Source organism: Argiope bruennichi, chromosome 8, assembly GCF_947563725.1.
Source record: "Argiope bruennichi chromosome 8, qqArgBrue1.1, whole genome shotgun sequence".
NCBI lineage: Eukaryota > Metazoa > Arthropoda > Arachnida > Araneae > Araneidae > Argiope > Argiope bruennichi.
This window is the reverse complement of record NC_079158.1, coordinates 79,472,173-79,496,612: the sequence shown is the minus strand read 5'-3', so window position 1 is coordinate 79,496,612 and position 24,440 is coordinate 79,472,173. Positions and strand designations below refer to the sequence as shown.

General features: G+C 26.8%; 1 protein-coding gene across 1 annotated transcript in view; it reads right to left on the bottom strand.

The window, feature by feature from the left end:
• LOC129981975 (cell adhesion molecule Dscam2-like) overlaps positions 1 to 24,440 on the bottom strand; it is a 560,888-nt gene that overhangs the window by 158,615 nt on the left and 377,833 nt on the right. The window contains exons 12-13 of the mRNA XM_056093054.1: positions 11,583 to 11,730; positions 2,790 to 2,938 (exon numbers count right to left, since the gene is read on the bottom strand). Of these exons, the coding sequence (XP_055949029.1) occupies positions 2,790 to 2,938; positions 11,583 to 11,730 (297 nt within the window). The remainder of the gene's footprint in view (positions 1 to 2,789; positions 2,939 to 11,582; positions 11,731 to 24,440) is intronic.

The window sequence follows — 24,440 nt, the reverse complement described above, 5'->3', positions numbered from 1 at the left end:
ATATTTGACCATCAAAGGCAGCTGTTTTTTTCTAGATTGCGACAGGTGCAAAATATGACACTTTATGCTGATATAAAATAAGTTCGGATGAATGAATAAAACATTAAGAGATAAATGTTTCGCCACGTAAATAAAAATAGATTTGATACTTTTATTTAAAATAATTTAGTGCGTTTAAAATTAAATTTTAAAATGGGATATTATATTTCAAAACTCCTGCAAGCATGTTAAGAAAATATTTTCATATATAAAATAATATTTTCTGATTTATAAATGTCAGAGGGAGATGTCTGATATTTTTATCTAATTCAAGATCACGCATATCTATTTTTCATATAAAAGGAATTGTATGGAATAACAAAAAAACATCAAATTTCACTTTAGAAACGTTTTTAAACTCACCTCATTCGCTCTCTTTTGCCATAAATATGTTAAATACAAAAAAATTGTCTCCCACCTAACAAGCCATGAAATAATGAAATTTCAAACATTTCAGAAAAGTCTTATTACATATTCAATTTCTTTGTTAGTTCAATGCAAATAAATATTGACAATGACTTTTTCTTATATTTTTGAATGCAACATCAATTGTTTCTATTCTGACTATAATATAATTTTATTATATAATGATTACTCGGTGGATTCAATTAGATTAAATATATTATGAATTTTTCTAATTATTTAAGTACAATTTCTTTCATTTTTATTATGATTTTGTATTATTTTATGTAAAATATAATATGTCTTTTTTTGAGTTATGAAATGAGGATGGGATGTAAATAATTTATTTCTATCAATATTTTCCCACTTGTGGAGCTCTCCTTTTTAATGCTTCACGAAGAAATAAATAACAAGCTTAGAAAAGATTAAATAAAAAGGATAATAAAAGGATAAAAAAAATAAAAATTTTAAAGGCGTTTATCAAAATCAATATATTTTTGCTTTTAGATTACAGGTAGATGAAATCATCGACATTTTAATTTAAAATCTATTTTTTTCGGAAATAAAGTGCTTTCCTTTCTAAACAGTTCATTAAAAAATATCACTTGTTTTATTTTTAGATAGAAGAGATTTTTAAACGATTGCAAATACACTATTTTAATAGTATGCGAATTTATTGTATGATAATTGTTATTATTTGATTATTAGCTATTAGTTCATTTAATTAAATATTTTTTTCTATATTAACTTTGTCACTTGGTATTGAATTTGAGAAGAAAAAAATATATCTATGTTGCCTTCCGTAATACTTATAATAATAAATTAAATAAAATGAATTATATTTTCAGTGTAAGAAAAACATTTGTTTCAAAAAATTGGCTTTTAATATTTATTTTTCTAATCATACTAATAATATTCCTTAAACAGTACAACTACTCAGGATGATCCTTATTATTATCTTCCATCATTATGAATGGAACTATCAGGATGAGGAATATATTAGGATAAGAGTATCAGATAATATATAAAATGTTTTTTTAAAAATTTACCTTAAATATTCAGAGCATCTATAATTATACGTTTGTACTATAGTAATACCAGTCCTAAAGATAAAGAAGACAATTTCTATAATACGGAATGCATTGTACCATGAAGTAAACTGCATTTTGCTTCCACATATTATGTAAACGACCAATTACTTTGTTATAATTATTCATTTAATCAGCAGTGTAAAATTACGTGAATCTGATGTTGTTACCACATGTTTTGTTGTTACTATTGAGAAAATCTAAGAAATAAATAATTGTAAAGAGAACATTGGTCATCATCATCTTTATTTTAATATTTTTTGCTTGAAATTTTTGCGTTTAACGCAAGATGTGATCTATAACTTTGAGACAGGATTTATATACTGTTAGTGTTATCTGTATAGTGCAATTGATAGCATATTCATTACATGCATTATTTGTCCCAAGAAGAGAAACTTTTTTATTCTGGGATAAATAACATGTTGTGCTACAGGTTATCGGATTTGTATGAAATCTCGTACTGACATTACAGCACACATCAGTTTATCTTTTTTATTACATATAAAGATTTTTTTAAAGAATTTCTTAAATAAATTTCTTTGGGAAAGGGGAATATTAATATTCTCTTAAAGTCATCAAAAAGCGTCAAAATAATAATGATGTTTATTGTAATCAGATATCACTAAAATTATAAAATTAACATTTCTTTAGTTTTAAAAATAATTATTGATTTTTCTTTTGTCCTCATTGTCAAGATGCAGCATAGAATACTTTTAGATACAGTGCTTTAGGGTACATACAAACGAGAGAAATAAAACATCATTTTTACTTATTTTTATTAGATATTATCAACTCAAAAATTATATTAGAAATTGTAAACGTTGGCTTTAAAAGAATTCGAGCAATGTGACTTTAAACTTTAATCAAAATGTTTTTTTTAAACTTTTAGATGCTTTTCCCACGTATTACACCACTTCCTAATATTTCTATCTACTTTACGAAAAATTATTATGATAAATGGAATAAAATGGATGAAAATTATTTCTTTATAATGACCTGGCTTCCATGCTTCAGAGGAAGTTAAAATGTTTTAAATATAAAAACATAGCCATTAAAGTATTTTAAATTTGGAAAATGAAATAAATATTCTTGATTCCTCACATAATTTTTATATTATCAGATATCCTCCTAAAAGAATGTTATATTGTGCAATATTATATTGCATTATTCAATATTCAACAATAATATACAATATTGCTAGTATCGTTTAATATCAAACAATATGCAATATATGTATGGCACTTCTGTAAGCATTCTTACCTTCTACAAGCACTTGGATATTTGTGTCATCTTTGCCAAATGCATTGGTAGCTGTGCAGGAAAAAAGTGCAGAATCTCTTCTATCGGGAGTTGAAACCATCAATGTAGAAATTTTACCTTTCGAAGTCAACTCATCTTTTATGTTGTATCTTGAAAAAAAAAGGATTAACTATTTAAAAAATTAAAAACATAAAACTATTTGAAATAAATATGCAAAAAAGCAAATTTATCACAGGATCATCACAGAGCATTTTAAATTAGCAAAATCCAGAAAAGATAAATGCTTGATGATATTTATAAATTCTCTTTCTTTATTCACATAAAAGATAAAGGCTTTCTTATTAAAAAAGAATGAAAGCATTTGAATTAACTAATAAAGTTAATTCAGGTGAGTCATAATCATACTATATGTACAACTGAGAGTGTATCCTAGCATTTCATTATCTGTCCTCGAACGCTTTCTTTTTACTTTTGCTAGATGAAAGTGAAAAATAAAATTATTGTGATAATTTTAGAGAATCTTTATTCAATTATAGATAAATTTAGCATCCTTCCTCTACAGGTCTATTTGTATCATTCTAAGTTTAAGTAACATTGCCAATCATTAGAATAATAAAAAAAACTTATATTAATTATGATATAAATAATGGTGATGAAAACTAGGACTCAGTAATCCTCTTCTTGCTTAGCTGTCTGCTCTGAACTGAATGATCGTTGTTACAATGGAAGGTATGAACTGAGATTGATGTGCTATGTGCTAAAGCAAAACACCAGCTATATTCATCAGTAAATACAATACTACCAGTAGAAGATACATCTTGTCGTTTGATTGGAGGTGTCATGACCCTACAGATTTTCTGTAAACACCGGGACAACGAGAACCTGCTTATTTATATGTGATCTTCCCATTCACTTACTGCTTCTCAGTAGGATTTGGATTTGAATTTGAATTTCTGGCGCAAGATCTTGATACAGAATATGCTGCTCCGAAACAGCTTAAAATTTTTCCAGTAAGAAAAAAAGTAATTTTACGTTATAGAACATGAAACTGACCGTGTTCAAACTTGTCCAAAGTTAAAAAAAGAACTGCAGCGGCCAAACAGGCAATAAATGACTGTTTGTTTGGCCAGTTGGCGATAAGCATCAATCATACCTACGGAGATGAACTTTGCTCTCCAACAAATACGAGTGACTCACTTCCTGCCTTCGCCGGCTTGTTCAAAGCTGCTGCCTCGTGCTAGTCGATGGAATTACGGCCAATGTATCATGTTCTATATTTGTTAATTTAATTTGTAATTAAATTTTTTTTATCTACATGGCTGGCAGTTTTCATTAAGTAAAAATGTTTTAATACTTTAATTTAAAGTAAATTTGGCAATGCGTGTTAAACCACGCACCAAAGAACTAAGTTATTAAAACTACATTCTAAATTTCATGGATGATACCTACATATTTAACCCACATCTTCTTCACATACCCACATTTTCTCAGTAGGACATGGTGTATGGTAAAAGTTGCAATCGATTTTTAATTATTTAAATGAAAAATTTGTTGCTACGGAATTTCTAATTCCTTCGTTTCTGCAATCAACCACATACTAAATATTTCTATTATTACTCTGTTAACCGGTTGTGACCAGAAATTAAGAACCTTAAGTTCAAGAGAGCTCTTTGACATTCTTATCAATCGTCAAAATCGTTTCTTCAATATCATTTAAAGATTTTGCTACAAAAAAACGTATATTTCAGCACGCATCTAAATTTGTTACTTCTGTTGCTCTATAATCCTTTGTTAGACATTAATAACTTTATATAAGTGCATTCTCTCAAAGTAAGTTAGCAAAAGAAGAAAAGTTTTGTATATAAATTTATCTTCCAAACAATATTATATACAAAGCAAATATAAGGTTTCATCAATGGAAATCTTGAAATATTCGATGAAAATTTTAAAATCAAGTAAATAGCAAAAACAAAAGAAAAAAAAAGCGCAACGACAAATAAAAAAGGCAGGCAGTTTAAAAAGACATTTAAGAATATATATATATATATTATTCTTGTAATTCTTTCAACACTTTTACTTTTTTTCTTCTGAAGTTTAGAACATTTCAGAAGCTATTTAATAAGATAGATGCTGAAACTTATTGCATGTTTTGGAAATTTTGCATAGTAATCTTTTGTTAAAATGGCATTGAGTTTCACATTCAATTTAGATTCAAAATGAGTTTAATACTACTTTTTATAGGTATAATTTAAAGAGGCCTTTTCCAAGATCATAACATTATGTTTTATATCGATTATCATATTTTCTTTTACAGCATTAAAAAAGCAAATTTTTTAAAAAACAGCAATTTTCTATCTAATTTTATAAAATGCAAATCTTTAGCTTGAAAAATTTAATACTTCATTTTCTATTATTACAAAAATTCCAAATTTTTAACCGTGATGCACCAATCCACATGATTCACACTTTTCTTAAATAGAATGTTAAAATGCTGTCTACATAAGTTAAAATGAATTGAAGCGTTTTATTGAAGAACTGAAGTAATCGCACGCTCAAAATAGTGTCGAAGTGGATTTATTCACGTGATAAGCGTGGAGAATCTTAAATAATTCTAAACTATTTAAATTATTTCAAGCGGCACTTGTATCTGAATACTGATTCATGCCAAGTTCAAAAATTATCAGTACTCAAAATGTTTTTTGGTATCAAAATGAAACATTAGCCCAATAATAGAATCAATATGCCTCCTAATTGATTTTTTAAACATGAATTTTTAATTTGAAATACTTTATTAGCAGACTATACAATTTTAATCTGACAAATTCATTCATATTTTATGATAATTTATCAACTTATGTTTAAACACTGCTGTGATAAATTAATTAACTATTTAAAACGGAATTTATATATGACTGTGCAATAGTCCGACTTAGCCAGAGGCCATGCGGGAAACCCCAGACTAGCCCAGAAGACCAACCCCACCTAGTACGAAGGAATAAATTACACTTGATGACATTGGAACTGGGTAAACAATAAAGAACCCTTTAAAGAAAGAGCATATTGGAACAGAAAAAGAATAGAAAATGCAAACATTACATTTTAAGTTGTAAAACATTTATTTATTTCAAACGCAAGAAGGTTGGCTATTACGCCATTAGATTTCTAACCTTTCAATATTTCTGTACTTTACAGTTTAAAAAAACAAGTGCAGAGCATGTGTCAACATGCGTAACATCATAAATTTGATGTTGTCCGCATAGAGGACATAAGGGAGAGTCACAAAGCCTAAGCCAATACAAGGTGAAACCTTAAAAATGCATAAAATGCATTAAATGAGCGTTAACTTTTTACATTAGAAGAAAGGTAAAGACAAAAGCTTTGTTAAAATGTCCTTAATATAAGATTTAATGATTGGAATTTTTATTTCTTCGACGTTACAAGACATCCAATTTCTAAGCCATCTCAGTCTCAGTTCTCGCCATAGTCCACCGGCCTCGATCAGGTGATTTATAGATCCTTCTCCGGTGCCACACTGACAAGACGAATTTTGGTCTAAGAAACGACTTTGATGCACAGAAAATACATCATGGACAGTGTATACTTGTTAAGATAAAAATCACCTTCAATTCGGTTAGCCAAAATGTTTTTAAAATGTGAAAATTGGTTCACGCCAAGCTAAAAAATTATCATTATTCAAAATGTTTTTTTATAACCAAGAAGCACATCTGCACAATAATAGAATCAATAGGATTCCTAAATGATTTTTTTTATCATGGATTTTTAATTTGAAATACTTATTAGCAGATAATATAATTTTAATCTGACATTAACTCATTCATCGCCTCCATATTTTATGACATTTAATCAACTTATGTTTAAACAATGATGATCTGTTTCCTAGTCATGAAAGATAAAAACATAAAAAATAACCCTCGATTTTTGACATGAATAATTTACAATCAAGTTTCTAATGCAAGAGAAGAATTTTTAAATTATTATTATCTGGAAGAAATGCCTGATTCCTTTTTATTCCATTCGGATATAAATACTAATTTACCTTTGCTCTTCTTTTTTTAAATCGTTGCACATTCGTGCAGAACAGATAAAGAGGGGGGACGAAGAGTCGTAGTACTTGAGTTTGACGATGGAAGGATTCACGTGTAATTGATATACTCTTAATTTAGGGCTTCCGGAAATTCTTTCAAAAGAAAATGATTTTCTTAATCATTTACGCGGAATTAGCCGATTTTAAGCGTTTGATATTAATAACCCGATTATCTCAACTTTACCGTGCACATCTCATTTGATTAACGACTAATCAATATGAGCTACAAAATTCCTAGGAAACGTTAATTAGCTCACTTTAACATACTTACCTATTGATGAACTTCGATACGGAGAAGTAAAACTTAATTAATTTTTCTCGAGATATCTACAAGGAATTATTATGAGGAACCGTCTTTAAATATCCAGTTGCTTTAATTTTAGGACGAATTTGAAAAGTGAAACATTAAAATATTTTGATCACTTTGTGTTTCTCAAAGAAAAGAAAAATATAAACAATGCAATATTGCATTTATAAGCTTTTGTTGTTATTTTTGTATTATTCCTTAAAATTAAGAATTATTATATGAAAGTCCTTAAAAAATAGCATCTAGGCGCTTTTATAACCAATAAAAATATAACTGCTTAATTTTTATAAATTGAACCGTCTAAATTCAGTTCCTGATAGCAAAATGAATAAAAAAGCATTAAATAATAATTCATATTGCTTGTCCAAAACGTTATTCAATTAGTTTTACCATTAAATTTTATTAATGGTATTTTTCCAAGTTATAAAAAATAATTATCTAGTTAGATAATTTTTAAAACTAATAGTTTAACGAATAGTTAAAGAAAAAGCCAAGTATTTTTCGCATATATATCCTTGTTGCCATTTTTAAATATTTGTGCAGCATAAATATAAATACTTTTAAAAATTTAGACAAGTAATTATTTCATAAAATGCTATTCTTATAAAAATACAGATACTTTCAACATCTGCAGTATATATATGAAAGATTATTAAAGAGAATAATGTTTTATTGTATGCATTTAATTCACTTGTTAGACTAAGTTTTGCTAGTTTTCAAATTTTATAGTTGGTAATTTATTTCTCTGGTCAATTTCAGAAAGACCAAGGTTCTTCCTTATTGCAAAATGCCATTATAGAATTTTTCTACCAAGCAATTTAAATAAGTGGAAACAACCATTTTATCCTTGGTACTTTATTTCCGTCTGAGAAACTGCTTATTATTAAATATTTCATTTGATCATTATAGACCTAATTTATTTCAGATATCTTTTCTTGGAATCCTTTTCATTTAATGAATTTTCCACAATAAGATTTTGAACAGAACATACTTGATAATGATAGGGTTAAGTACGAATGTCCTTAATTTTTTTGCTTTTTTAATGAAAAAAATTCGAAACCACTTTCTCTTCTTTTTAAATAATTGAAGAATGAACTATTTTCTTTATTGGTTTCCCATTGTTTCTTAGTTTCAAAGGAATATAACCATTACATGTGTATTAACTAAAAATATTTTAAAAAATGTGAAACAATTAGATAAATGATTTCTAAGTAATATTTGTGAATATACTAAGTGAACACTTGTGATGTAGTAAGTAAATAGTTTGTTTGTTCAACGTGGTAATTCTTATAATTATCTAATGAGAATTTATAGCGTTCATAATTATGGACAAAAGCGTTAATGCTGCATATTACAATTAGTGATAGTTTTGCATTTAATCAAATGACTCAACTCTCGTTTGAAATTAAACTTACTGCATTAAATTATAACAGAAAAATATTATGAATTCATGATTAATTCGAAACAAACTTGTGAATAATTATGAAATTTTATTAATTTTTCGACAGTTAATCGGAAGGAAAATTATATAAAGCAGTATTTATAAATTTAAACAATTAAATTATCATTTTAAACACTAAACATTAACATGAAATTGAAAAGTCAAAAGGATACTTACAATTGTTACACATTTATATTAACCTGTAATCTGTAACTTTAAAAATCTTAATATTATTGTTTTATGCTTTTTTCGTTTATTATATATTTATACTAAATTTATAAATGTGCTTTTATTATATGATTTAATCACCACAAGATTGCGTTTATGTCGTAATTAATATCATAACACAAGTGTGCATAAACGAATAACTAAAATTATGTAAAGTATTACGGTATAATAAACTTAAAGGTGATTTTACAGATATGTTAAAATTATACAAAATAGAATTGCTTGTAGTTTTAATTTAGATGTTAATAATTAAAATTAATTTTATCTATTAACGTATATTATAAGTTTATATATAAAATTTATATATTAATTATATATTACTAATTAAAATTCATTTTGTAAGCAAAATTAGACTATTTTGGGACAAACCACGTTAATTGTAACCGCAGTTAAGAGATTTGGATGCCACATTGGCTGCCAAACTCCAAACTTTCCCCTAACTTCCACGCCAATGGAACGGGAGAGCATCTGTCATCGACACGTTTAGGATGAACAAAACCCTCTTACATGGGTGTTTTTCACTGGAAACTGTGGCGAGTGTGGGAATAACCAGTCCGAAAGTCCAACGCTTACTTCCAGGACACCGCGGCCGTATATAGAAATCGCAAAGAAATAAAATTCGCATATTTTAAAATTTAAATAGTGTAAAAATTGTATTTGTGCACTGATACGCTTTGAAGATATTGAGAAAAGAAGTTAGAATTCCTATTAATTATAAATCTTAAAACAAAATAAAAAAAAGAGTAACCTTAAAATTAACTTTTTAGTAATCCTCTACTATTATATGTAATTGCCTATTGAATTTAGTTCCTGTTAGCTCAATGGTCAGAATTCTATTAAAGATTTTTGAGTAACATATACTGAAAGTATATATTGTATTGTATGTATTATATGTATTCGTATCGCCTCTTGTTAAAATTTCACCAAATTTTTATTATCACTTTCATTTAAATTTTCATAACTTACTTATTTCTTAATTCACGAGGCACTATAAAAAAAATTCCACAAGTGGGGAATGATACATAGAAATAAATTACTTTCATCCCATGCTCATTCGATAGCTCAAAAATACACAACTTATTTTATTTTACTGAAAATAATACAAAATCATAATGAAAATGAAAAAATGTACTTAATAAAAAACACACTGGAAATTAAAAATTTACATAATGGCAATTAAAATGCATGCAAATAATTAGAAAAATTAAAAATATATTTAATCCAATTAAACATAATAAGTAATCATTAAATAATAGAATTATATTACAATAAGAATAGGAACAAAAAATTCGGCATTCAAAAATATATTAATCAGGTCCCACTTTACTGAAAATATATAATCTGTAAACATTACGATATTAAATTTTTTTATATTTAATCTTCTAAAGAATTGTACCGCCTAAAATTCCCATGTAATTTTAATTTTGAAAAAACAATGAAGTTATTTTATATTATACACTTTTAGCCTTGCCACTAATTTGGTTTCTGAGTACTGAAATGAATATCCTGGAATTTACTGTTCAAACTTTAAGGTTAAATAAAATAACCTTTTTTGTAGAGCAATATGATTTTGTATATAGTTATTTCTGTTTTTTCTACTATAAATATTTTTGTTTTTAATGAAATTCTCGTAACATGCCCATCGAAGCGTTCAGTGACCAGTATGGTTACGGATACGGGGGTATGAGACGACGCTTTGTTCTGCAGAACAAGATGAGGTCGAGAATGAAAAGAATCCCCGGGAAAAACAAGAAATTCTTATAACCGAGTGACTCTCATCCGGTTTCTTGACATGAGATCAACTGTAGCAAAGCTGGCTGTGTAAACGCGGAAAATTTTGTGATCCGGTTTTGTCTTATTGGCGATGTGTTCGTGATAAACCCTTAAGACTTCTCTTAAGTCGTTACATTTTGAAGACTTGTGCAGAACATGCATGTTTGCTTTCTGAGTGAGCCAGTATATATATAAAGTATTCTATAATAGCAAGAAATAGTTTGAAGCTTGCGTATTGCTTTAAAACTCAATAAAATTGCTTTGTAGATAATTTGATACTGGAAACTAAATAAATCTACACAGCTATTCAATATTTTTCTTCTCAAAAATTCATATTTGTTTAAACTACTTTATTATACTTGCATATCGGATGTTCTAAAAATATGCAAATAACTAGCTTTTTATTCTTTCATTTCTTCAGTATTTCTTGTTTATTCCGCTTACATTTTTCATTTTTGGCCCCATTATGCTTGCTATACAAAAAGATGCATCTTTATATGTATTTTACCAATCCTTAAAGTTTGGCCTATGAATTTAGGAACATATTATATATATATATATATATATATATCCTAAATTTTTTGTAATTGCACTAAATTTAGTTCCATGAAAATAAAAAAGATAATATGTTGCTAAGTGGAACTTAAAATAACTGCAAGCCTTGCCATTTATTTTAAGTTCTGAGTTTAAATTAATAATTAATATTATTTTATAGAAGAAAAAGATCTAGCCACAATAATTTTTTTATAAACATATTAAATTTAGTCCAAGAAAGAAAAAGAAAATGCATTTTTAAGAACTTCAAACCTTATCATTTATTTCGATTTCTGCATAATAATATTTTAACTCGTATTATTATAAGATGAAAAATATATATTTACAATGCTATTTATAAATGCAACCCAAAAATAATAAGGAAATAAATTGCAATAAACAAACCTTGTTTCAGTGTTGGAGTTCAGCACCACTTTATCCTTTGACCATTCAATTTTTATCGGATTTTCTCCTATGGCTTCACACTGAATATTGAGAGAATCTCCTTTAGAGACTCTGTGAACACGAAATGGAGTCTTGAAATGTGCAGCCACTGAAAAGACAGGAAATGGTATGAGCTTGGAATATTTTATTCGCGATGCGTCATATTATGCGTTAGTTTATAAACCGTCTCCTTTTTCACGCTCGGATCTTATTCAAAGCCGTATTCATATTAAATTTTATCAGAGGCTTTCGATTCGAGGCTGAAGTTTGCAAATCAAATCTATTCCACATTAATTGTGAATTTATTCTTTTCGATAAGGTTATAAAGAAGGGTTTATTTTTGTTCTATGAAGTATAAAGAATATGAAATTCTTTTATCCAAATAATTAGAAGTTTAATTAACTTTCCTAAGGAAAAGACGAAATATTTAAAATAGAAAATGTTTGACAATTTTTATACATGAAATATCTCTGAAAGGAGATCTTAGTAAAATTAAGTAAGTTTTCAATCAAATGGTATTCGTTATTAGTTAAAATTTCTTAATTTTATTCACATTACTACTTTATTTTGGGAATAATAACTACTGTTTGGAATAGCAAAATATATTTGGCACAATAATCCAGGACACCGAAATATCAAAAATGATCAGAATGCTAGAATAATTCTGATAATTAATTGAGGCACTTTATTGCAAAAAAATTCACAACAAGGATTTATATAATTGAATTTTACGAAAACTATTTATTATTTGGGAACAATAAAATATTTTTCATCCAATAATCTTGTTTTCGAGAATTTCGAAAATTAACATAATTCGAGATTAATTCTAATAGTGATACGGTGTAGAAATAGAAGAATATATTTTGTAATACTATATATGAAATGATTCTCCTCTAAATAACTTGAGGCTTAACTTTCTTTCATAGACAATCGAGGCAATATTTATATCTAAAAAAATTGAAAAATTCTTTTACATGAAAGATTTTTAAAGTGAGACCAATATAAAGTTATTAGTGCTTTAAATTAAGTGGTTATTGGTTAAATTTTCTTTTTTTTAATTTTGGGTAAAATAAGTAAATTTTGCTTTTAGTATCTTCCGTTTGGGAAGAGTAAAATATTTTTGGATCAGTAATTATGTTCTAGATTTCTATAATTTACGTAATTCAAGAATAATTGTGATTTTTATATGTTTATCTAAAAGTAAACATAAGATTATTTCTGAGATTCTAATTAATAGCCAATTCACGAGTTTCTAATCAATAGATTTTATGAGCCGACAATTTTGAGCCAAAATTGAAGACCTGTTAAATAAAATTTCTCTTCACTCTAGGTGTTATCCTATTTTCGTTTGACAGTCCTTGTATCTTCGATGTAAAAAGTTTTACAATTTTCGGTATAAATTTTTTACTGTTGATAAGTCATTTTTAAATAAACATAGTTGCTACACAAAAGCAATATATAAGGAGCAAAATATCTAACATTTTACAAAAGAAAGTTCGATGCGATTAGAGAAATAATAATGAAAAATTATTGTAAAACTAATTTCATTAATACTATTTAACGCATATGTCTCATATATGTAAAAAGAAATGATATTAAAGATTAGTATACTGATAAAGATACTACAAAAAAAATGATTGCATCTCTTTCATCCAGTACGTTTTTTTCATTTTTATAACTAAACAAATCATCAATCAAATATCTTCCACTTGCATTAAAAAGAAAGGGTTAGTATACATTATTTATTATTTTCTATTATATAACTTTTATTTCAATTTATGGCAAGGTACAAAAACAAATTTGGAAAGTTCGTACTTTGTTATAGGTTGTAGATCATCAAATCTCATTTCACAAAATTAAAATAATATATATAAGAATGTTTAGTGTTTCCGTATTTTATGTTTACATAATTGAATAAAATATTTTAAAGTTATATAAAATTTTTATGGCAATTTTCTTTATTTATTTTAAAAGGGTCATGCAATGTTGAAAATAAACCAAATCAGACGGAAGCAGAATTGAAATATTTTGTTTTATATAAAATGTGCACTATTTATAATTTAAAATATTATTTAATTTTGCCACTTTCTATTTTGTATAAGTCACATTCGAAATAATATTAATGCTAATAAATGTAGCATTTATGAAATTTTGAACTATTAAAAAATATTTTATCTCGTGCTTGTAAAATGATACTACTTATTAAACAATAATGAAAGTATCATGAATTATCAGAATTGTGAAACCTTGAAAATTAATGTGAATTAAATAATATATATTATTTGGTGCTTTATTACAAACATTTACTACAATTTGTACAATTTTTGCTGCAAATTTCATCTCATTAACTGAATATATCTGAAAAAAAATTAAAAGAAAATAATAATTGATATATAGAAAGAAAACTATTTTATTTAATAAAAATTAAATACTGAACTTCTTTCAGTTTTGAAGTCTTTTATGAAACCAGCATCACATTAAACTTAATTTATACTTTTAATTTAAACATGAATTAAAACCTTAAATATATTAATTCTCATTAATTTGTGAAAAAGTTCCAAATCCTTTTTGAATTCGAAAGGTTTCATTACAACGTTCAGGAATAGAGTTTCTGCACTCTGTCGCTAAGAAAATATTTGTGCATCAATTTAAAGAGGGCAATTTTTGGAAACTCCATTGTTGAACAGTATAAAGAAACGACTTAGTAACTAAAGAAGGACACTTGTTTCTTCCGTCAGTGCATTTTACAAGAAATATTTCGGCAGACAATTTTAGGCGGACGCCTGTCACGATGAGCGTTTAAGAAAACGTCGATAACTTGGTTTAAAAGATGCCAAGTTTTCAAAAAGCGATGGAGCACAACTTTTTTGGGAATGAATTTTTCATGCCAAAGAAATTTCCTTTTTTTTTTCCTTCGCCTTTCGCATTCGCGCTCCGTTTATAAGGGAGATAGGAACGAAAATAGAAAGAAAAATAAAGAATAATAATAAAAAAAAGATAAAAGGAAGGGTGGGGGTTGAGTGAAAACTCACGAAAGAACTGTCAAACCGTAGTGGAACACAATGGAGGATCAGTTCAGGGAAATATACATTTTTAAACCAGGCTCTAAGACTCCCGGCGGGACTTGAGGACTCATATTCGGACGGAATAATTCATATCAACTTTACTTCTGCATGCATTGACAATTTTCAAGGTGCATTTTTTTGTATAGTTAACATGAAGAAAAGTGGATTCGAAATTGGATTCCAGATCGCACGCAGCGATGGATGTCGGAATATTTTCTCGGGTACTGATAAAAGAGCATCACGTCCTCGACATTTATTCTTTTTTTTAATTTAAGGTAAATATTCTTCGGATAGAAGTAAATCATGTTAGTATCGTAAATTCTATTTTCGTCTTCCTACTGTACTTATACGTATCTTCTTTTGTCATTATAGTCAATATCTTTTCCGATAATTTCTCCGTTTTGCATTAAAATGAAAACTTCAAAATCTATTTATATTGACGATTAAAAATTGTATAATATTGATTCTTTATCGTCCATCTTTAAATTATCTGACTAAATTAGTATACATTTTTGTAATTATATAAAAAATGTTAATTTTATTAAATAATTAAAATAACCTTAAAATATCATAATTAAAAGAAAAATATATATATCAAAATATTTTCTCATGTATTGATAAAAGAGCATCGCTCCCCCAACATTTATGCTTTTTTAATTTAAGGTAAATTTTCTTCGGATAGAAGTAAATCATGTTAGTATCACAAATTCTATTTTCGTCTTCCTACTCTACTTGTACGTATCGTCTTTTGTCATTGTAGTGAAGATCCTATCTGATAATTTATCCCTTTTGGATTAAAATGATAGTACTAACATCTATTTATATAGTCAGTTAAAAATTGTATAATAGTGATTCTTTCTCATCCGTCTTTAAAGTACCCGATTAGTTTCGAATACATTTTTTTTTAATTATACATAAAAATATTAATCTTATTAAATAATTGAAATAACCTTAAAAGATCATAATTAGAAGAAAAGTGTACATTAGAATCAATTTGAAAAACTTTTTACTTAAATGTTGAACTTATTTCAATTTTTAAGAAATTTTTCCGTATTTTGAAAAGTAGCGTGATTAAGAACTTATTTTATAAATATTTTAGGGACATTCAAAGCTGCCGTTAATGATTTTTTTTGAAATAAAATTTCTTTGTGGGGTTTTTTTTTTTTTTTTTTTTTTTTTTTTTTTTTTTTTTTTTTTTTTTTAAATTGAAAGTGACTACGATACAGAATTATATGAAGTCGTTTGTACCCTCAAATGCCTTCAATACTTGCATGCCAAATTTTATTAAATTTCATTTAACCGTATTTGAGTTCTCTCATTTTTTGATTCAATCATAATCCAGAATTGATTCAGAGAAAATGTTTTAAAAATAGATTTGCTTATTAATTCTTATGGATATACAAGAAACAAATGCTATTTCAAGCCTTCTTAACAAAGTTTCTTGAAATAAGCAAACTATACTGGATGGGTAAATAATTAATATTAACATTTGAAATGTTATTTCCAGAGAATTTTAAAGTAAAAATAGAACGCATCCAGTTTAAAATATTTCTACTTCGGATTCATCCTTACATGTTATATATTAATAAGGTATTTTGTATATTATTTTAAGGTCCGAACCCTGACCTTCCGTATACAACACGGTTACCTAGACAACCATGCCATCGGGATCATCGGAACAAAAGTCAAGAAAAATAGTTATAAATGCAATTTGTCAGATTTGCATTAAAGAGAAAGCAATATGTTTAATCAGAAAAAAAAATATATTTTAATTTCAAAATCTTAGGGGAAAATATACAAAAATTTATTTAGCTAAAAATTATTCAAAAGGGATTTTGAAATTTATAACAATTTAGAATATAAGCAAGAAAGTACATCTAGACTACGCTATTATTTGATGATCCCTCGAAACGTTTATCAAATATTTAACAGTTACATAAAAATGTTTCAAAAGATTCATAATATTAATTATCATAGTGTTCGAGTGCTACTTATTAGAAAATTATCAAAGCACAGAAAAACTGGGCTTTTTGTGTGGCGATGTTATTTTATAACAACAGTTTATTAATATCTATTGTTTTTATACTAAATTTTTATCTTTAAATAAATTTTTAAATATATGAAAATTCATTTTTTGTTTACTCACAGTGAAAATAATTGATTATCATCAATATATCTATACTTTCTGCTTAGAAATTGCTTGTTTTGAATAAAAATCACCGAAAAAGTATCTAAACAACTATGGAAAAAAGTCTAGTTATAAATATTTCAAATATATTAAAATCCATAGCTGTTTTTACAAATTTTTTGCGTATGCTCCCGAAATCAAACATAAGCTCTCAAGTTTGCTTTATGCATACTAAATGAAAGAAACAACCAGTAATGACGTATAAAATAAGGCACTGTCACTCTTTTGTAAGATAACAGAAAACAAAATGACGGATTGAGATTGATCGACTCAAGTGCTGTTGACACTGTTGTTGAAGTGATAATGTTTCTTCAGTTAATTTTTCGTTCCGAAAATACTTTATAGTGAATAGTTCAGAAAAAGGCATTTTATTCCCATTCTAATTGCACACATCTACATTGAAATAGTTATCTTAAAAGTAATTAATACTTCTTTTATAGATTCTTGGCTGTTAATTACAGGAAAAAAATACTCAAAACATTCTATGCATAGTTTTATCATTATTCACAAGTCAAAGTTAAGTGGATTTTATATGTTTGAGAGTAGCGAAACATTATTTATAAGAACTTGTAAAATATAGTTTAAGAACGAATTTTTTTTTTAATAAATTCCATGCAAGAAAAAATAAATTAATGTTTATTGTAGTTTTTCCTCTAAAATGGCAGATTCTCAAAGTCGAAACATTTGCCTATTAGTGTGTGTCCCCGTCTTTCATTCTTTTTAATTTTCGCCATATTTTATACGAGTATTAAAATATTTCTTAGTGCAACATATGTAATTATTCTTATTCCGTGTATATAATACCGATTCTTATGTTCTTATTATATTCAGTGTATATTATATTATTATTCAGCGATTATTGTATTCTTAATTTCTATTATTCTTATTCAGTGTATCGTGTGTATAATACAAAGTTTTCTGCAGAAAGATTTTAAATTTATATTAAAAATTTAGTATTATATGATTATACTGATAATAATAATAATAATAATAATAAATAATAATAAATAATAATAATAATAAATAATAATAAATAATAATAACTGAAAATAATAAAAATAATTTCTCTCACCCACAATAAAAAAAATTAGATTATATTTTTTGCTGTGAATGAGAGCAATTACTTTCAAAGATTGAATTATTTAATCTGATTATTTTTACTATGTTCATGAGAAATGATAAGTTAAAAAATAATACACAATTCAGATTTTGTATAAGTGTTTTTCTTTGATTCTTTTAGCATGAAATTAGGAGATCAATATAAATCAATAGGAGCCCTATATAATGCATCAGTTACATGATTAGAAAGTTAGTTCAGTCAAGTTCTTTTAATAAATTTAGTCATGTTCTTTCTGGAAGAATCAGAGCTTAAAAATAAATCTGTCAATGATCCATACTTTATTTCTAGCTGAATGAATCATGCTCTTCAAGTAGTATTGCATGCGCTATTTTGAATTATTTCTACATTGTTTATAATAAAAGGAGATAAAAAGTATCAATTTAGTTTTCCATCTAATAAATGATTTTGGATCTTTTGGAATAAATCTATATCTACCGACTAATCTCTGTATATGAAGCTCAATGAATGTATGTTTTTTCCAGCTTCGTTACAACTCGGCTAAGTCGAATTTCGTGCACACATATTCCCCATTATGTGATTCATATACTATAAAGTGAAAGGAACTTTACCCATGGGCTTCTGAATGGGGATGAATTAATCATTAGAATGAATTAATCATTTAGAATATATGCCAAAAGTGGAGAGAATATCACGAAACTTTATTCATACGCATCAACCCTACAAAGGCAAAATGTACTCTATTTAAAGCTTTTTTGATGAATGTTTTGATGATTATACTGTAAGATTAGTTATCAAGATGGCTTTATGATTGAACATGTACTTGATTTAAAGCTTTTTTTGATGAATGTTTTGACGATCATACTGTAAAATTAGTTAGGGAATTGATATACGAATTTCAAGAGTAATTTTGAAGCAGCTCTAAATACAAATATTTTCATTAGTCGACAAAAATTACTTCCGAGCTAAATCAACTTTATTTTTCAGTAATACTGACGAAGGTGCCATAAAATTTCTGAAAAATAAAGGAATTACATGATTAATTAGCATAGAATTGTTTGAAATGCTTCAAATTCTAAAACCAAAAGTACAATAATTCCTCTAAACAATCTCCTGGAATTATATTACTCCTAAGTTAAGAACATATACCTGAAATCAGTGAATTAATATTGATTAAAAAATATTTACTTCTAGTGTGAATATAGAAATATTAAATTATAAACAAAAAAAATGTAAAAATTGATTCAATCCCATTCAGATTGGATAGGACTGAGTCTATGAAATAAATTTAATATTCCTTATAACTGGTATTAAAGTTGTCAGATTCTTTTGATTTTGTGTCGAAATTGGTAAATAGAATTTCCAATGTTCGTCTAAAAATAATATAAGTTCAAAAAGTTGGAATAATTGGTAAATAGTTTTATTGAAGTTAGAAAATATTCTATGAGTAAAATTAGTATAATAAAAATATGATGTTTACATAACATTCAACATTTTCCTCTCTTTACAAAGTTCACATAAATAACGTTCCAGGCAACACAGGATGGAGATAACTAAAAACCTGATGTTACTTTAAAATATCTACAAAGGAGTTAATTAAGATATTTTTAAGTTTGAAGAAAATGTTGGCTTTTTTCGAATAGGCTTATTTAAAAAGTTTACAAGAATAATTTATTCATTGGAACCGCTATCTCAGAAAAGCATGAATTCTTCAAAGTAACACCAATCTTAATAATAATTTTTTTGCTAAACATTGATATTTATCGATATCCGAAGCTAGTTTTATATATAGGTTTACAGAAGTCTGGATTATTTAAAAGGCATATAGGTAACTGCCTAGGGCTGAGTAAGTTTAGAGAGTTTTTCTTTACGAGATTTTTTAAATATTATTTTAAAAGAATTATTATTTTTTTCTTTTGTATAATTTACAAGAGTCATACACTCAAAATTATTTAAATAAAATTTTAAGTACCATTCAAGTTTTAGAATATTATTTTTAGCACTTTTTTTTTCTTGCTTTCAAATTCGCTTGCGGGATTATATTGTTCAATTTTTCTTTGCTGGAGGCCGAGAGTCGCAAAAAAACAGCCTTGAGTTTCAATACTTAGAATTACTTAAAGTTTTATAATTCCTTTTGATTATATCTTTATACGCGAGTTCGATTTTTTATACACGATTTCGTTCAAAATGATAGCTAAATAATTTGCTATTTTAATTTGCAATAATCATAATAAATACACTAAATGTTTCAGTTATAATATCTGTTATAAAAGAATTGTTTATATAAAGATCAGATAAAAATATCTTGATCGGGGTGATTAAAATATTTTATTAAAATCTATTCTGGGATAAGAAAGGAAGGCCCCGAAACTTGATTTCCTATTAATTCTTTTAAGACTTAATGCGATACTTATCTTCTATGGTTTCATTTGAAGTACATGCTTTCTTCGAAAACCGCGTAAAAAGATCCAATAAATTGAAGGAATGATTAAAAATAATGCCATAAAATTAAAACATTTTCATTTTTATCATGTGAGAACATGATGCTGTTTTGGTTTGAAATTTCTGAATCCAAACGATGATTTGCGATTTATCACTTTTGATTCATCCGTTTTTCACTTTTAGTGTTATTAGAAAATGATAAAGGAAATTGCCACATTTGATTTCACACTTATCTTCAACCAAATGTTGCAACTTGGCGCGAATGTCCGCCACGAACCCGATTCTCCTTTCTGGATAATAAATAGCAGGGTTATAAGAAGTTATCGCCCGAATAAGCACAGAGAAGAAAATAGAAATGAACTCGAAAAAGTGAGAGAAGGTATAAGAAGCTACATATATATATAATTAAATTTTCAATTTTCCTAGTTGGTAAAAATAGTTTTTGAGCTGGAACGATTTTGAGATGGAAAAAAGACCCACCATTTTGTAAATATCGGCGGATGTGTAATCTGAAGTCACGTGATTGTTTAAAACCAGTTTAAACTAATTCTGTTTACGAAATTTGTTCGAAATTTGTTCAGTTCACGAAATTTGAAATTCTGACTTCGGAGAAAAAAAAATTAGACATCGATTGATTTTGAGATGGTCAAAATCTATTACTTTTCTAAATGTTGGCGAAATATGAGTCATGTGAGAATATGAAGTTTTTCTGTTGGATTAACTTACATGTTCTTACATAATAACTTAAAAGTCTCGATATCAGATTTTATTATTTTTTTCATTTGTCTCATTCTATTTAAACTTTAAAAAGATAAAATTAAAGATAAATATCAAACCAAATACATGTTTTTTCAGTAGATATGCAAAACTTTATGTGGAAGGTTGAGGAAAGCTCATCCGGAGCCATGGTGCAAGAGAAGAAGTGTTTTTTAAATGCAATTGTTACAAATTTTTTAAGCAGATAAAATTATTTCTAATGAATCAATTTTATTTCAGGCAAATTAAAGTGAATGAATATATTCCAAAAACAATTTTATGATTATTTTTTGTCGATAACACATGGTTACTATTAAAAAAAAATAAAGCGAAAGCACTCAATTCTCAAATTTTATTTAAATTTTAAAACATAAAATATACGAATGAATATCTAACCAAGTATATGATTTCAGTAGATATGCAAAAATTTAAGAAGATTGAAAAAGGCTCACCCGGAGCCGTAGCGCCAGTTGAAGAAGTAGGTATATAAAAAAATTGCAATTGTTACAAATTTTTTAAGTAGATAAGATTGTAAATTAGAATGAAATAAAAAAAAATATTTTTAATAAAATCTAAAAAACAATTTTATGATTTTATCACATGATGGACAGTTAAAAAAAATAATGTAAAAGCACTTAATGCAATTATGCACAGTAAATGATCATAGAACCCAAACCATACACTGATTCATATGCTAAACATCTCAATGTGAGTTAAAACCATTATTAAATCTCATTTATTCACCAAATCGTTTTTCCTTAAAAGTTTTAAATTAAATTTCTTCAGCACTTCATCAAATATAAACCTCGCAACGTCACCGCACCGGATCATTATTCAAGACGATAATGAAATAAAAACCACGCATTCCGATGTTTCCGAAAATGGTAATTACGAAATGTAGGACGCACCTACCTTAGAATAGCACAAAGATAACATAATTTGTGTCATTAAGTATTATTTTTTACTTCTTCTCTTCCCTTACCCCTTTTTAATTACATTTCTCCTTGCCCGTGTTATATCGTATCTGATGCTCGTGACGTTTGAAGGCTAGCACTTTAGTCCTAATGACTATTTGATGGAATTGTAATCCAAATGATTAGGTCGTTAACATTAAGGGTAAAAGAGTATTTTTCTTTCTTTCTGCTATTTTTTCATTCCCTAAACCCTGCTATTTCTATTTCATCTATCTTTTTCTTGAATACACTCATTGAAAGAAATCAGGGAAGGATTAATTAGTTTCGATCGTTTCTTAAAGTTAGTGTTTCCTTCTGATTTGCTGAGGTTTTTGTGTCTCTCCTCCATAGTGTTTTTCTTTCTTTCTCTTTGTTTTTTTTTTCTTCCCCTCGTTTAATTTCCTCTATTTTGGCAAGACTCTTTCTTCTTTTTTTCTTCCATCTCCTCTTTAGAAAGGTTTTGCTTCGGCTTGGCAAATGGCAATTGAATAAGGGACGTGTGGAGCTAGAAGTGGAAATTGCGTTAACGGAAAAAGGAAAAAAAGAATTTAGGCTACTGTTGTTGTTCTAACTATCCCAATGCCCTGTGCAAAAAAGGAAATGGTAAGAAAAAACAAGGTTAAGTAAAAAAAATAGTATTGAACTTAAAAATATAAATTTATTTACCCAAGCGGATAAATACTCAAAAACTATTTCTTAATACTGGTCTGAAAGTATTTTTTGACAATACGGATGCAAATTAGACAGGAAAAGAAACCGAGAATCAAAGTTTTTTTTTTCCAGTTCTTGAAACTTGTTGTTGCAAAAATAATATTTTCATTGAACCACAATGAATGAAGAGTAATGAGATATATTAATGGTATAAACGTGTGAAGATTTTCTTTAGTTAATTGATTTTTTTTTTACACTTAACCTCTTGACTTAAAGATTTAGTTAAACTCCTAATTACACGATGCATCTTTAATTCGAAAATTTGATGTTATTTCAATTAATAAAAAAAAAATAAAATGGCACTTAAGATACTTAAACATTCTCATTTTTTTTGTTCTAAAGTCAGTTAATCATAAATAAATTTATTAGTTTCCTTACAAATTTAAATATAAAAATTTTGTAATTTGATATAAGGAAAAAAAAAGTCTTTATATACGATGACACAAGTAAAAAATTAAATTGAAAGTACTTGAAAAAACACTACAAAGTTTACTTTTGTAAATAATTAATTAGCTTCGAATAAAAGTTTATTCAGTAATAGTAAATAAAGAAGATTGTATTTTGGGATAAACTGTATTGCTCCATATTTTAATATATGAGAGGTTAACCGGCAGTCTATATTTATTCGTTCCGTCACTAGATAGTAGGGAGAATGCTAGGTCTTGCTACTGTGCTTAGTTGCTCATTATAACGGTTTTATTTATTTATATTATCAAAATCCTCTTTACAGGACATATTAAAATCTACATAAAAATATTCGTTCATTTTGATCACAGCACCAATTTATATTATCAGTTTTTGAAGTTAAAAATTGACCGATCCTTCATTTTCAACCAAACATTTCCTGTTTCAGCACTAACGATTGGTATTCGTGTCATTTCTGGTTTCACTTGCAAAGAAACATCTGAGAATAATTTTTAAAGAATATGAATCCTGCGGGATGGGATTCATATTCTTTTATCTCGATTACAACGGTCTACAGAGCTAGACTATTGATGAATATGCATTCATCCTTTTTTTATTAAAAATAAGTATTTTATTTTTCTCTTTATCTTTCTTATCCTAAAGTATTATAATAAATGGAATATATCTTGATTCATCAGTAATGGTGCGAAAGCTAATTACAGCTTTTTGAAATGAGATATAATCAGTATAAAAAATGTGACTTATTTCTTTGGGATTGCTTTAAATAGAGTTTGAATCTTGCAACTTAAATTTAAAAATATTTTTTTAGTCTGTTCCAAGTGTCTTCTATTATTAATTAATATTTTAGAATTGCGTGTGAAATATAACAAAAAAAACTGGCAATGTAAGAAATATTTATAAGAGATTCGAATATCCTAAACATTATAACATGACTTTTTTAAAAATTTGAATCGTTATTTTTTGTTTGATATTTAGAAGTTACTCTTAATTTTTATAATAGTCATGCCGTATTTACAAAAAAATATATTTAATATGGACAAAATGCATGCATATAAAGCTGCAACTAAATCAAATTGAAAAAATCCTCGAAGCTACTTAAATATTCAATAATATTAGTCAAAGAGTTGTTAAGAAATAAAACGGATACCTCTGAATATTCCCTTTTTTATTTTAAATTTATATAGAAGTGAATTTTTGAGC